Source organism: Pelmatolapia mariae, linkage group LG10_11 (genome assembly GCF_036321145.2).
Source record: "Pelmatolapia mariae isolate MD_Pm_ZW linkage group LG10_11, Pm_UMD_F_2, whole genome shotgun sequence".
Lineage (NCBI taxonomy): Eukaryota > Metazoa > Chordata > Actinopteri > Cichliformes > Cichlidae > Pelmatolapia > Pelmatolapia mariae.
In genome coordinates, this window is record NC_086236.1 from 27,295,652 (window position 1) to 27,310,735 (window position 15,084).

Sequence of the window (15,084 nt, forward strand, 5' to 3'; positions counted from 1 at the left end):
AGCAAAATATGACTGAACCACTCTGTGTGAATTTCATCCAAAGCAATGCAGTACTGTAACATATACCAAAGTCTTTTTACACTACAGTATTTGTGTATGATAAACTTGATTTTTCTTATCACGATCAGCTTTGATATTTAAACTTTGAACAAACACATTAGCAACAATCATAGAAATCATTGGAGCCTCTCACTCCACACTTTTAACTTCAAGAGATTTCCTTTTTTCCGTTTTATCCACACACATTTCCATGACTTAGATATGTAAACGTGTCCAGGTTATTATCAGAAGTTATAATATGGAATTTGTGTATTTTAACTGTTTTATTCTTATTTTCTTCTGTTTCTGTCAGTAGTACCACGGTATCCATGGATACAAACTTGACTTGTATGTTTAAATGTTTTTGTTGAAATAAATGTCAGTTTTAAAATGTTTGGATTTCCAATCATTACTTTCCCCTTGAAGTCTTTACATGTGAAGTCTTGTTAATGGTAACTCTGGGAATTTTTACAGTTTGAAAAAGTTGTGGCTTTTATTTGAACATTATATACATACTGTAGTTTGAAGTCACAACACAAACTGCAGCAACAACACTATAAAAATATATTTGATTTTACAAGTTGGCATCTTCACTTGATTTTGCATCATTTTCTACAATTTTCAAGCACTGATCAGAAAATTCCATAAACAGCGGCTCCTGCATGGCTGATTTCATTGCATCCTCTTTACGCTCTGCACCATCTATAGAGCACAATAACTGCCTCAGATGAGGGTTACAGAGAAGGTCCTTTAGCTCTTTTGACTGGCCTGGAGATAAAGAAAACAGCAGTTACTCTCACACACTACTTTGTGTTAACGTGCCATTGCTGTTGCACGAAGCTTTTAATTTCAAGTGCAAAAAATGAAGAAGGGGTGCTGGAGCAATACCTAACATCTGGAGCCTCTGCAGAGGAACTTTGTCAGTGATGTCATCTTCATGCAGAAGATCATCAACACTCCAAGGCTCTGCAAAGACATCAAAGAAGGGAAATTCTTTTTAGGTGTTAGGTTTACTCGTAATGCCAGACAGGAGTACTGTCACAGACTGTAGCATGATTTCATTTAGTGAAACTATGCTTAAACGAAACTATTTGGAAACTTTAGGCCAAATATTTATGACAAATGCATAAAATTCATCTTCCCCAAATGATTATATACCTGTGTCTGTGCTGTGGTCACTGTAATGTAAATATTTTTTTGTAAATAAATTTAGATCATCACCTCTAAATACAGTATTAGTTCACAACTCTGACTAAATGAACAAGACTGAAATCTAAAACGGTGCTCAAGAAAAAGCATACCACCCTTTAGATGAGGGCATAATCATGTAATACTCTAAATATGTTTCTTTTAAATGCAGCTGTAATATTACTTATTTAGTAAACAGACCATATAATCCCAGTGCTGATGAGAGGAATGTAACTGTACCTGTGCTCACAGCAGTCTCCGTTTCAGGATTTGAAGGGGCAGGCTTGTCAACAGGAAGGCAGGTATCTGCGAACAGGAAAAAAAAAATTATTGATATGATAAGAAACATTTCTTTGGAGTAAAGCCACAGCTCATGTAAACATGTGAATGAAAATTTTAGAACAAGATAATTTACCTTTATGCTTTTTGTAACAGCCAAGTGAACAACTGTAAGAGCCAAAACACTCATAAGGATCAAGCATATCAAAGTCCTCAACAGTGTTTAACACATTTCACATGTGATTATTCTAAACAGGCATCTTCATTTATTACAAACTTAAAACACACTCTAGAGTCAATCAACGGGAACATGACAACTCTGAGCGGGTAATGTCGATGCCAATCACAGATTGTGACAAACATCATGCCAGCAGGTGGCAGCACTGTCGCCAGCTTGTCTTTTGTCAACCGGCGGTACAGCACAAAGAAGAAAAACTGCACTAGCACGATTTGACCTATGTGGGTTACCGTCCCATGTGGTGTACACAGTAATAAAAACAATGTTTTTCTTACTGCTAGGCTAACTGCACACACATTTTGTTAAATGACAATCTGTGAATACAAAATATTTGATTTTTATTAACCGGAGTAACACGTATCGAGTTATTCAGTGAAGTCCAACGTCACAAAAGTAATGTACCTCTTCATTCTCTCGGTAGACAAGCTGCTTATATTAGCTTTTTTTTCTTTCTAATTTACAAAAAATCAGATTAAAGAACTGACTACTGTAGTCTTTGTTCCCAAAAGTTTATCTGTGGTATTCGTAGCTAAGCAAAACAAATGCTAACTATAGGTTAGCCCGCAAACAAACATTCAGTTAAAGTTTACTTACTATCTTATTTTGCAGGCTGGACATCGGTATTTTGGAGTCCGTTCGCTGCACACACTGCATAATTGCATTTTCTTTTGAGGGAGAGGAATAAATTATGAGGGAAAACAGTCTGTTAGCGTGCGGTATATGAGTGGTAGGCACCAAAAAATGACGCTATTCCGGTTGTTTAGTTGTTCCTTCAAAATAAAAGCATCACAGATTAATTTGACTTTCCGGTAGAAACAAAGTACAAAATAAAATCCAAACACCGGGAAATATCGGGCGTCTTCATGTCCATTTTTAATCTGTCTTCGTTTCATATTTAGACCTAACTCAAACAAAATTCCGCTGCGGATACACATCCTGATTTGATTGCGCGCGCACACACGCACGCAAATACTATTGGATCATTATACTAAAATGTTTATCCGCAATCCGAACAGCAATTGGTGTCTACGAACTGAATTACAGTAATGGCTATTGATGGGCCCAGGTAGATAGTGCTTTATAAGCCAAGCAAAGATGGGGCCAGATGTGTGTCTGCTGAGTAAAATCCCCAAATCATAAAAATGCATTGAAAAATTCATGATATACATGTAATATACACTCTGGGCTACACACACTTGCGATATAATAAAAGGATGGCATGCCGCCACAGGAAACCTACGTATGTAAACTAATTTTGGGTATATTTTTGGGTAAGATGTCTCCATAGCAACCAACCACCTGTTTCAACATCCTTATTTGAGAAAGAACTTCGAATGTGGCATGTGAATTGTATAGATATTTTTTTATTTATATTGATACATTTATTTAGATTAAAAGTTTTACTTCTATTGATAAGAGATTTTATCCGAAAAACAGCAGAGTGTTGTGTATTTTCCTTAATCCCTAATGTGTTAAATTATTATTTGCTTTTATGGATCCATTGTTATTATGTTATAAAGCAAAAAACATTTAAGAAAAACCATAAATAGAGAAGCACCAGCCAAATGTCTTTGCTCTGCAAATTATACTCCCCCCTCTAGGATATGATATGCCCATATACCATGTCCTTTTGGGGTTCTGAGATACAAATAAGCACTGCCGCAGGCCCCCAGCCACTCTTCCTGTTTATAGAACAGGAAGAGTTGGTTCAACTGATCAGGAGAAGAAACAGAGCCCTGGGAATCGAACCCCATTTCAAATGAAAACATGACACTGGTTCAATTACCATCAACTTTTTATTTGATTTAAAATCAGCATATCTCCTGCACCCACAGTGGATATACATATTTATACATTTAGCTTTCAAGCACACAATCCACTGACTTACATAGCTTAACACAAACTATTCTTGCACAGCTGTAACTTGAAGGGGGGGGGGGTCTTGTTACAGGGAAACCTATGGAATGGAGGGCTGCCTTGTGACTGATGGGCACGTTCCCGGTGTCACAGCACTCCACTCACTGGGTCAAGAAGGCAGAGACACTTGGCCATGGTCAACATCAGAAATCCGAAATCTGTGTGGAGAATTATATAAAAAAGAAACATAAATACATTGTTTAGTAAAACAAAAAACAAACTCAATGTTTCCCTTTTAAATTTAGGTTTGCTGACATATACGTTTTTGTTTTTTTAAATAAAGAAGGCAGGCTGGCGCTACAGGTATTTTTTATTTATACATGAGCAGTTTGTTCTATGACATATCAAAAAGCCCCGCATACTTTAATTTTTGTTTTGACAGACAAACAGCCCGAAAGCTCAAAGCAGCCAAAAATAACGCTAAAGAGAAATTAACTGATCCAGTTACTGACAAATGATAACCTGTTTTTTTTTTTTTACTCCAATGCTAGCCTGAGCTGTGGGGACGCTCAGTCCATTCTGAAGGCCACAATGCACAATATCACTTACTCCGCCTTTTTCAAGGACGGATCGCGATCTCCTGACTGCTGTTACAAAGGCAGGTGTTGTTGCTCCTCTATGGGTGTGAACTGTTTTGGCATGGCGTCGTTGGCTGGGCTGTACAAATTCCAGGCAGGATTGTTTTTCTATCACAACCGTTCAACATAAACACAACGTTCAGACGACACCAATCCATAGCTACCTGTAAACATCGCAGGGAAAAAAAGCCATCAGGATGACGAGCTCTTGGTTCTCCTGCGTTTCATTTGGCTATTGTGATATTTTTCTGCAATCTTCCTCTCGTGCCCTGCAGGGCAATGGCGGTTTGTGTTCAGCTCGATTTCCCTCTTGGATCTTCCTTTTCCGCCAGCGTGGCCCGAGTACTCTAGCAGATTGTAGTAGTCGTACTGATCGTAGTAGGCCTCCTCGAAAGAGACCAATCTTTCAATATCTGTCGCCATTTGGACACGGAGAGCGGCACTTGTTCGCAGACAGTTTCTTGCAGCGAGTAAACATATGATGTCACGCCGTGTTTATATACATGCAGTCATGTGATCACGGCTGTTCCACTTCCTTCTGTTTTTGAGGCGAGCACACGGACATACCAGAGAGTTTGTAAATTTAGAGGAAACACCCCCTTTCTGGACTTTCGTTTTCAAAGGGGGCGCTCGCGAGCTAGTTCAGGATGATCAACGTTTAGCCCGCGACATTTACATTCCGCAAACATTTTTGCTAGACACCTTTGCGATAATTTAAATATGCTTTATATAGATATTTCCGGAGTTCAATTGTATTAAACACATTTCTGTGAAATTTAGCGACATCGCAGCACCATGAGCCATTTTACGGCATCCGCCATTTTGATTTCAGGCATGAAGCCAGCAGCAACAGAGAGCGTTGTAGCACCAGTCTCCTGATGGCATCATCTTCAACCACCATAACCAGCTGCTTCTTATACACGGATAGAAGTTTCTGTTAACCACGCTTCTAACATCTAGTTATCGTTTGTACACAGATGCCTCAAAAGGAGTATGCGCTGTCGTAACTCCTCGACGGACCAGTCAGCAGGCGCTAGCTTATTAATGTTTAATGGGCAAAACTGTTTCTCTGGGGGGAAAATATAAGTACATAAATGTCGTTTTATGGTTAAAACTGCCTTCGCTAAAATAAAGAGGAACGCTGTAGCTTTTGTCTAAAAGCATGTGTAAACAATTATTTTATCAGTTTAGCTCGCCTGACATCAATTTCACCAAATACTCTCTCGCTAGCGCCCTCTGCTGCGCTCCAGGGTTGAAGAAACAAGTGGACAATTTCATTGATAGGAAGTGGAATGGCTCTGTCTTAAGATGAGCTCTGCGTACGAACGACTCGTGTCTGCCTTGTATTATGATTTTTTTTGTTTCTGTTTCAATTTGTATGTTCCGCTCTCACGTGACTGTTCGAGGACTATATATGAAAACTTTCAAATCAACTTGATTTTACGATAAAAAGAAAAGTATGTATTTTTATTAACGGGCTGACATTAAAAGGCAGCTTAAGCGGGACATTATTATACAATAAGGTACCCTAAATAGGGCACCATTTTGAAATAAGGGAGCCTAAGTAGAGCATGTGGATTCCTGTTTTACGGGCAGCGCTGTATGTATTTCTAAAACAAATCTGCACAAAATACAACAAATACCGGTCTCCCCAGTACTCTTACATGCATTAATGTTAAAATAAAACGCGGCATGTGGCCTGAATATCGTTTATTTGCCTGCTTCTTCTCTCCCAGAAATCCGCGCTCAGCATTTTCTGGGATGTTTTCCTCCTCGGCCCAGCGTCCCGCCCTGACGGTGTGGCACGTAGTGACGCTTTTCCACGTCGCAGTAGAGTCTCACAGGCGAGCTGGCTGCGTGTGTATGCGTGTCTCCAGCTAGGCCAGAGAGTGATGGCGGCGCCCGTCCTGAGAGTGTCCACCCCTCGGTGGGAAAGAATAGCCAGGCTTCTTGTTTGCCTGCTGGGCATACTGTTGTCTTTATATGCTTTTCACGTCGAGAGGGAAAAGGCGCGGGATGCGAGTTATAAGGCTCTGTGCGACGTCAGCAGCTCCATCAGCTGTTCAAAAGTGTTCAGCTCAAGGTAATTTGAATTCAGCAAAGAGCGCCGACAGTGGCGCTCAATGAAGCTGCCTGCTATTGTGACAATCTGGGAAGGGCTGCGCGGTTTAAACTGTCAAATGCACTCTGCTAACATTTGACTGCTAACCCCAACCGTAAAAACTAATCACGAGCCACGGCTGGTAGCTCTCTGTTATACATGCATTAGTTAGAAAAAGTAACTTTACAATTGGAGGTGTTGGTTCTAAAGCGCCACATTAGCTTTGTAGCACCAAGAAGCTAATTTTGCTAACCGTTAGCTAACGAAACCCGTTGGTTAACATTTAAGCCAGTTTCACTTCTGAACCGACTGACAGCAGAGTCATAAACGCTGTCAGTTTTAATGGGATCCTGTTCAGACCGACTGTCTTTTGCACGTCTTAAAGCTAAAACATATGTTAAAACCAACTATATAGCATTAAAGTTCCCGATAGCTTGTGCGCAGCGAGGCTATTGTGAATGTATGAGTGATGCTGCTACGTGAAGTCAGTTACTCCGATGACCAGAACTGGGACATTTGTTTGCTGGGTTAATGTTGGTGAATTTAGTCAGATAACTTAAATGACTAACCTCCTACTTTGGCTGTCACACAGCTGTCGTTAGCTGTTGTGCTAACGTCACCAGTTATAAGTCCAGGGAGCTAAAACCCTACAGCCTGGTTACCTAAAGGAACACAGAGCTGGTCCAGAGGTCAGTGGAGGGGACTGTAGCATCACGCATCCTTGCTAGACAGGAAGGTGCATCTCCACAGATTATTACTTTGATTATTTTTTTTCATGATTATTATACACTTTTTGTATGCATACTGTTAAGGTGCTTAACAGCTTTTGGTGGCCATTCAGTTCTAATAAACTACACTAACACCATCTACTGGACCTCTTTGAATGAGAGGCACTGCTGGCCCTGATTACACCTGGAATGCAACCTGTCTAGGACTTACTGCATATTTGTTGAATGAGTCGGTGACTTTTCCGTTTGAGAGTCTGTCTCAACTGATGTAAGCCTGCCCAAGTGTAACATTTCTTTTAAAGAAGAGATCGAGCTGCTTACATTGGTCTGATCAGTTATGGTTTCCAGCAGTGTAATCTTTATGTCATCCTGTATTTTTGTGAGCTGAAGGGTCTGTTATTCTCTGCTTATCAGTTAAAGAACTAGGCACAATGGTGCTCTAGTGAAATGAATGGAAAGAAGGACATTTAGTAATGTAGAAAACACAATTTATTATATACAGGGTGCACACACAATATACATTATACAAAATGAGAATAAGCTTTCACAAAGTGAAATGTGATTGCAAAAATCAAGTCCACACTAGGACATAACCTTTGTGTGTTCCTAGTACTCTTACCGTGAGACATGGTGGATTGCATTGTTACGTCAGACGATGTCAAACATGGATCAGAGTTATTGAAATGACATTTACACATGCTTCTATCAAATTATATGCTTTACAATGATAAATAAGCAAGTGCATAGATCAATGTGGATTGGGGCTTTTAAAAATGAAGTTCTTCAGGACTGGGTCTTACCCATCAACTAACTCTCTCTCTCTCTCTCTCTCTCTCTCTCTCTCTCTCTCTCTCTCTATGTACACACATATTTATTTATTTATTTATTCTGCATCCTGCATACTTTGGCATCCAGAAAATATAAACAGTGATTCCATATACAAAGAAAAGATGGCATATCAGAAACTCAAGGAAGAAAGGAATTCCTCCTGTTTGAACTGCTTCATGTCAGGCAATGCATAAGTCAAGAGGTAGTGATTTGTCTTTGTGACATGCTGCCTTTCTATATATTTTGGAATTGGTTTATTGGATTTCAGGCCAACAATAAATGTTTTTTGTTAATGAAACAGATTCCCCCCCCCCTTTTTTTTTTTTTAAAGGTTCAGTTTATTAAACAGTAAAATGCTCTTCTGAGAGTAATAATTTGCTGTTATTTTACTAAAATGAACACCTCACTGCAGCATTTTAGGAAGCAAACACTAGGAAGTGGTTTTTTGGTTTTTGTTGGTTTTTTTTGTAATATTATCTTTTGACTTCAGTCTGCCTCGTTGCATGTTGTGCATGTTGATTTCCATGAATAAACTCTATTTTATTCTATTGTGGTTTAGGTGGGGTCGAGGATTCGGACTCCTGGGCTCAATTTTTGGAAATGACAGTGCACTGAACCAACCCAACAGTGTCTATGGGATTGTCTTTTATGCCTTTCAGCTGCTTCTAGGTAAGCCTATACTCTGTTCCCAGTTGTGGGTTACTTTGTCATTACGTTTTGGATTATATATGACAAATCTCTCTTTGCCTTTGCTCTAGAGGCAAGTGCTGACTCAACTTGTTGCTTTCCTGTAACACAGCTATTTTTGCCTAAACCTGACTCACATGACACTGACATCACATGGAGTTTATAAATGATAATAATGCAGTTAAATGCGAAGTTTGTGTTGTAGGAAGCATTTCCTGCTGACCTGTATTGAAATGTTTTTGGACCTCCCATAGGACTGCAGAGATGCGTTTTTAGAAAACTTCTTATCCTTCTTCTGTTTGGTTTGATGCCTGATATCGTTTTGTTTGTCACACTCTAATCTTGACACCAACAGATAACTGTGATTGTGAATATTTCTCTCTCTGTGTGTGACTTGTTTTAACTTGAACATTTTTTTTCCTCCCTCTAGCGTATGTGACTCAGTCATGCTGGTTCGACATGTTAGCCTGCCGGAGGCCTGTAGGCTTGCCCGGCCACCTGGCCCTGGCACTGAACAAGAGGTCCTTTTAGCTGCTGCAGTTAACACTCATTTGACTAGGACAATAGTATCCCAGTTTATCCAAACTGCTGCAGTGGGTAAAGATTTCCATATTAAAGACTGGTTGCATGGCCTTGGATTGGAAAATATTTGCACGTAGGCATTGCTCCAAAATCAGCATAACCAGGGCCATAATCTCTGGTCAATGTCAGTGAGCAGGTTAGAACTGCCGTTGCAAAACACTGAATTATTGCTATAGTTGTGACATTTGGCGATGTCCCTGCAGAGGATCTTTAGCCTCTTTATTCCTTAACTGTAATGAAGAAACTAGAGATTAGTTATGTGTTGCGAGGACGAAATAAATATACAGTAATATTTGTGTCGAGGTAATCAAGCAAAGTTTGAGATTCTGATGAATTTTTATCCATTTTAGCTCTATAAGTGAACACTTACTAAATCAAGCACATCTGTTAACACCCATCTGAGGTTCTTACTGCGTGTTGATCATCACAGTCCTCAGATGCAGGCTATTCACACATGGAGGCACCTATATGTGTGCAGATGTATCACAGTTAACTTTCACTGGTTCATCTGTTTTCACTCAGTCAGCGAGGGTTTAGTGTCTTTGAAGCATGAAGTTCACATCCATAGTCAGTGTTGTAGTTACAATAGATGGCAATGGGGACACCCAAAAGTACACACAATCTACATCTGTGTGTGTCTGTGGATACAGCAAGGAGCAACACACATTATAGCTGCTTGAAAGAGCGTGCTTAGGAAATCTTTGCTGCCTTTCCTCCCATCATTCAGCCCTTACACTCTTTTGACAAACGCAGTAACTTTACCAGTACATCTGTAAAAATCCTTGTTTTTATCACCGCAGGCTGGTGGAATCGAATACAGCTTTTTTTAACATGTTGTTCCCGGTTGTAAGTGATTGTTGAACCAAAGCTGCATCCCATCGTTTGATCTAAATAATGATGATAAATGTCTAAAACAATAACGGTAGCAAAAGAGAATACCTGTGTGTTTAGTAGTGACTCCTATGAGTACAAACCTGGTGTAAAAGAAGTGCAGACACTGACTAAATAAGGACGTGTCATCATGTGACAGCACAATGACATGAGCAGCCGGCTGGCTCAGTGTGCGGGCTGAATGTCGTCACGAGGACTCACAATATAAATGCAGAAGTGCCTGAGGCTGAAAGCTCTGTGACAAGAGCTCTCTCAGGAGATTGTGTGAAGGTGTATATATATATATTTTTTTTAATGGTTACCTGTTTAAGCCTCAATTTGTGTTTCTTGCCTTAGGAATGACTGTCAGTGCAATGGCCGCCCTCATTCTCATGACGACATCCATCTTGTCGGTGGTTGGGTCCCTCTACCTGGGTTACATCCTCTACTTTGTCCTAAAGGACTTCTGCATCATCTGCATCACCACATATGCGCTGAACTTCATTCTCTTTATTCTCAACTACAAGCGATTGGTTTACTTGAACGAGGCCTGGAAGCAGCAGCTACAGGCCAAGCAGGACTGAGCTGCCAAGAACGGCAAGAAAAATCCGAGAAACAAACAAACAGAGAAAAAAAAGAAATGTGACCTCTGAACATTTGACTTGCCACCAGGAGACCTTGCTTCCAAACAATGTTTATTCTGCTGTGTGTTCAAAAAAGAAAAAAAAATGAAGAAATTTAACTTAAATGTTGGGCCTGACAACTCATTGTTGATTGCAAACACGGAAGGATTTGTAAGTGAAAGATGATTTTTCTTTTCTTTTTTTCTCCTTTAATTTCTTTCTCCTTGTTTTAACATTTTAAACTCACTTAAGGAAGGGGCTGGCTCTGTGTGTGTGTGTGTGTGTGTGTGTGAGTGAGTGAGTGAAAGTGTGCGTAAGTGTGTGTACATGTGTATGTGTGCGTGCTCAGATTTGGGGGAGGTGAGGACACAACAACAACAACGCAAACAACCAGAGGCAGAGGACAGCTCTCATTTGAACAACAATTGGAAAGTGGAAGAAAAACACAGGACCTTTTTTTATAGGGTGCTTGATTTGAAATGGTTGGAAAGCTCCTATTGCTGCACAGCTCATCTGCACTAAAACTCGGAGCCGAATATTGGGTTCCAAAATTAGAAGAAACACTCACTAGGTTATCGTTTAGTTGCAGATCAGGTTCTATGAGAAGGGGGCAACAGTTTATATTATTATTTTTTTATGTTTACACTTTTTAGTATATTTCTTTTTGAAGAGGACCACTAAAATAAAACACGGCACAGTGTGAGATGTATTGTGTGTGTGTGTGTGTGCGTGTAGATCAGTCAGAACGTTTGTTTTGCAATTCTGTACATAGCTGCTGAGCAATATTCCAGACTAGATTGTGATTTAGTGTCGACACAAACCTTTAAGGAAAAATGGAAAAACTACCAACAAAGCAACAGAAAATCTGGATTCAAAAAAATTACAAATAAGTGATCAGGGTCTCAGTTTGGTGGGTCAGACTTCAGATGCGTTCGGGATGTCTTCTGTCCCGTCGTCCTGGTCGGGTGTGCAGTTCAGCCGTGTGTGAATTTCTTTGTTGTACGTGGTTGTTTCATCTGAAACCACAGACACAAGTCTTTCAAAATGGAACTGCGGGTTCTTTTTGCCAGGTTTGAGTAAAGGCACCCTCACTTTTTTTTTTTGTTGTTGTTGTTGTTCTTGTGTATAAAGCATTCCTGACCACCACACGAGTGGAAACCCATAAAGAATTATGTGCCTAAAGGAGTGTTACGGTAAATTACCTTTCCTTTTTTTTTTGGTGGGGGGAGGGGGATGGGTGGGAGTGTGGGTGATGTCATATTATTGCATCAATTTTTTTTCCTCATTGTTTTATTGTCACAGGTCCAAGGCTTTATTTTTATGATCATAATTTTGTAAATTAAGATACCAGTAAAGTGTTTCTCTCTCCCTAATAGGCTCATAAAGGTAGCAAAGCCTGCTACACTGTGATTGTTCAAGGGCAGGAGCGGCCTAGTGGCAGAAGCAACTCTTTATTTTTCTGTCCCCGCTTCATTAATGTTCATTGGGCTTTTGTATACATGTGATATCACTTGAACAGTAACAGTGATCTTGCCAAGCTGAGTTACAGTTCATTTGCAGGATGTGAACACAACTTGGAAAATGTACTACTTTGTGATTGGTGGGAGATCTGTAAGAAAACCAAGCAGCGTGTTAACCATACGGGTGCTTATTTGGGTTTTGTTCCAGTAGAAAAAGATAACCTGATCACTGTTGCTTGTTCTAATCCACCATTGGAAGGTCTAAGCAGACATGGAGAAAGCAAACGCAGCATGTAGTGAAACGAGGGAGTAGAACCATCATCTCCCTTCGATCCAGACTCCACTGTTAAAAGTATCCTGTTTGTCACGTGCACGGTACACCGTCTCCTGGCTTTTAGCATATGTTGGCCATCGGACAATCTTGCACCCACTGTCAAAGATCAGTAAGAGTCATAAAAAGTGTAATAATGTCATTCATCTGTGGTCATAAAGCAGCCTGTTGATAGTTTCATCCCTGATCCTCTCCATTCCTCTGTAGTAGAATTCAGGGTCTCGTACAAAGCTGTTCCATCGTTCTGAGGGTTTTCAAGTGTTGATAGCAACTGTCATAGAAGTCATTTTAGTGATTTACTACTGGTGATGTGATAAATCACAAAGTCATTGGTTGTGTATGAAAATGGAAATTCAGGTGATCCCTTTGTTTTTTTGTGGTGAAATAATTTCTGTTCTTGCATGTTGGGACTCATTTACTACTCCTCTGTTTTCCAGTGTACACTTTATAATTTCTTATAGTTTTTCCTGCATTCCAGGCAGACATTTGTTTCTTTGTGAAATGATGATCATTTAATCCTTTACAGTCATGTTGAGATTTGGTTTTTGGGTATGTCCAGTGTGGGCCTACTAGCTTAAAATGGACCTGTGATGCTAACACTGTTACAGTGGTGGATGCTTGTATTAAACGTGGCCAAAGTTTTAAATAATGAGGTCAATGTACAAGTAATCTCTGTGAGACAAAAGCTCAGGTTTCAGGCTGCTCTAAAGAGCCGGTGTCGGGTCATTTTCCCACTCTTGGCTCTTTATGGTATGAATGAGAGTGGATATCTCTAATGTGGCCATCTCGGTCTGATGGTCCAGACGATGAGCGCAGAAGATCCACACACTTGGTTCAAACCTTCTGTTCATGAGGGCAGAGGGATCCTGAACATATGGATGAACTAAGGGGCTAAGATAAATGAGGATTGTTTTGAACTATAAGTCACACAAAGCTACTCTAATGGAGTCCAAGAGAAGAGTATATGGGGCCACTTTAATATAGACTTCACTTTGATTCTGATGGTATCTGATGATACTCTTAAAGTTTTTAAAGCAAGATTCAAAATGGATCAATTACCCAGAACCCAAATCACCTCTAGCCACTTGGGTCATGCTAATAATGGCATTTTAGGTTTCCCTTATGCCAGTATGAAAACTGGTGAAAATTGAATTTCCATGCTGCATAAAACAGAATGGAGATGAGTGGCTGCCTGGAATAGGAGACCTCATTCAAATATTGGTTTGCTTTGAAAAATGGTTGCCAGTTATGTAAATGTGATTGGTGGTAAAGTAGCAAAAAAAAAAAGAAAAGAAGAAGAAGCAAATACCATTCAAGTCCTTTAAATGTTAGTGTCTCATCATAGTACATCTTCGGTAAGAACTTCCTTATCTACAGTATTTCCTGGCTTATGCCAGGTTGTTTTTCATCTCAGCACTGGACGAGGTTACCAACCACACTCTTTTATCCTTTTTCTGCACGCTCATAAGTCTTGTGCAAGTGAATCCACAGAAGTCTTTTTTTTTTTTTTTTTTTTTTTTTTTTTTTCAAATTTAAATAACTGACAGATTGCTAGTTAAAAAGTATGGTTCCTGTGAGTACTGATATAAAACTGACAAGCATACAATATCTAAGATTCCAGTCATGAAAGCCCATTACACCATTTGTGTAAAGTTACTTTAAAACTACAAGAAAGAAATTTGATGGATGTTTATTCAAAAGTTTGGGAAATCTTCGCCAGGTAAAAGGATCACCATTTCCTTGATGATGTAACTCTAAAATCAAGGTCAAGGCATAATCTTTGCTACATTCTCACGAATCTTCATTTAGGCCCTGAGGTAAAACTGCCATGTTAGTTGCATCACCAATGCCAACGAAAGTGCCTTCTGTTTGATCACTAGGCCTTGAGCCAAAGACGAGCAACAGTAAACAGCCTTGTAAAATGAAGAACTGCAACAGGCACTTGTGCTTGCCTTCCTTAGGATGTAATTTGCTTAATTGGTAATTCCTAAAGATTTGATACCTGGTATCAGTACGAAACTCTATTCAGAAATTGCCAGAAATGGCCGTTCCTTTTTTCCTTACTCCACTATGTAATTATCTTTATCTTGCTTAGTTAGGAGATGTTTGTTAGCTGAAAACACACTCTGTTCCAATGATAAGATTGTAATGTTTTTTCAGAATTAATTATGCCCCATAGCTGTATAGACTGTTAACATTCTGGGTTGTTTTAGTAAAAAAAAAAAATGTTGGGGGGTTGGAGGGCTAGGATATCCACGCGTCAGCATAAAAAGTTTATTAAATTTCTTTGTGGAGGAAATCTTACTGGGTTTGCTTCTGTATTGCCAAATATGTTTTAAAATGCTGTATTTTCTTACATGGAAAAGTGTTACACGAATGGTAGGAAGGTGCAAAAAATAACCTGTTTAAATCCAGCTTACCTTAAGGGAAAACTGTGGAAAAAGGTTGACGTGAGAACATTTTTAATTGTGTCATTGTCATGTGGAAATGATCTACCATTAAAACATTCCCTCTGAAGCTGTTGGTTTAAGTTATTTGAATGAAATAATGTGTTTAATATACAGAAAGACAAAAAGACTTGCTTTTAAGTCTTTTAGGTTTTATTAGCTTAAATCTTTAGAATATTTGGACTAAT

The 15,084-nt window shown here is 39.4% G+C and overlaps 2 protein-coding genes and 1 long non-coding RNA gene across 3 annotated transcripts; 1 reads left to right on the top strand and 2 right to left on the bottom strand.

Annotated features, from left to right (window-relative positions):
* Positions 1 to 71: 71 nt before the first annotated feature.
* On the bottom strand, positions 72 to 2,518 carry znhit3 (zinc finger, HIT-type containing 3). Its single transcript, XM_063485743.1, has 5 exons — positions 2,339 to 2,518; positions 1,643 to 1,674; positions 1,468 to 1,533; positions 928 to 1,005; positions 72 to 807 (listed from the first exon to the last, which is right to left on the bottom strand). The coding sequence occupies exons 1-5, from the start codon at positions 2,404 to 2,406 to the stop codon at positions 614 to 616; spliced, it is 438 nt and encodes a 145-aa protein (XP_063341813.1). The 5' UTR covers positions 2,407 to 2,518; the 3' UTR covers positions 72 to 613.
* Positions 2,519 to 3,526: 1,008 nt separating this feature from the next.
* Positions 3,527 to 4,397, bottom strand: LOC134635924 (uncharacterized). Its single transcript, XR_010094991.1, has 2 exons — positions 4,211 to 4,397; positions 3,527 to 3,819 (listed from the first exon to the last, which is right to left on the bottom strand). It is a non-coding gene; the product is annotated as an uncharacterized LOC134635924 (long non-coding RNA).
* Positions 4,398 to 6,055: 1,658 nt separating this feature from the next.
* vkorc1l1 (vitamin K epoxide reductase complex, subunit 1-like 1) lies at positions 6,056 to 14,958 on the top strand. The gene is made up of 3 exons (XM_063485610.1): positions 6,056 to 6,322; positions 8,456 to 8,565; positions 10,393 to 14,958. The coding sequence occupies exons 1-3, from the start codon at positions 6,132 to 6,134 to the stop codon at positions 10,617 to 10,619; spliced, it is 528 nt and encodes a 175-aa protein (XP_063341680.1). The 5' UTR covers positions 6,056 to 6,131; the 3' UTR covers positions 10,620 to 14,958.
* Positions 14,959 to 15,084: the final 126 nt, after the last annotated feature.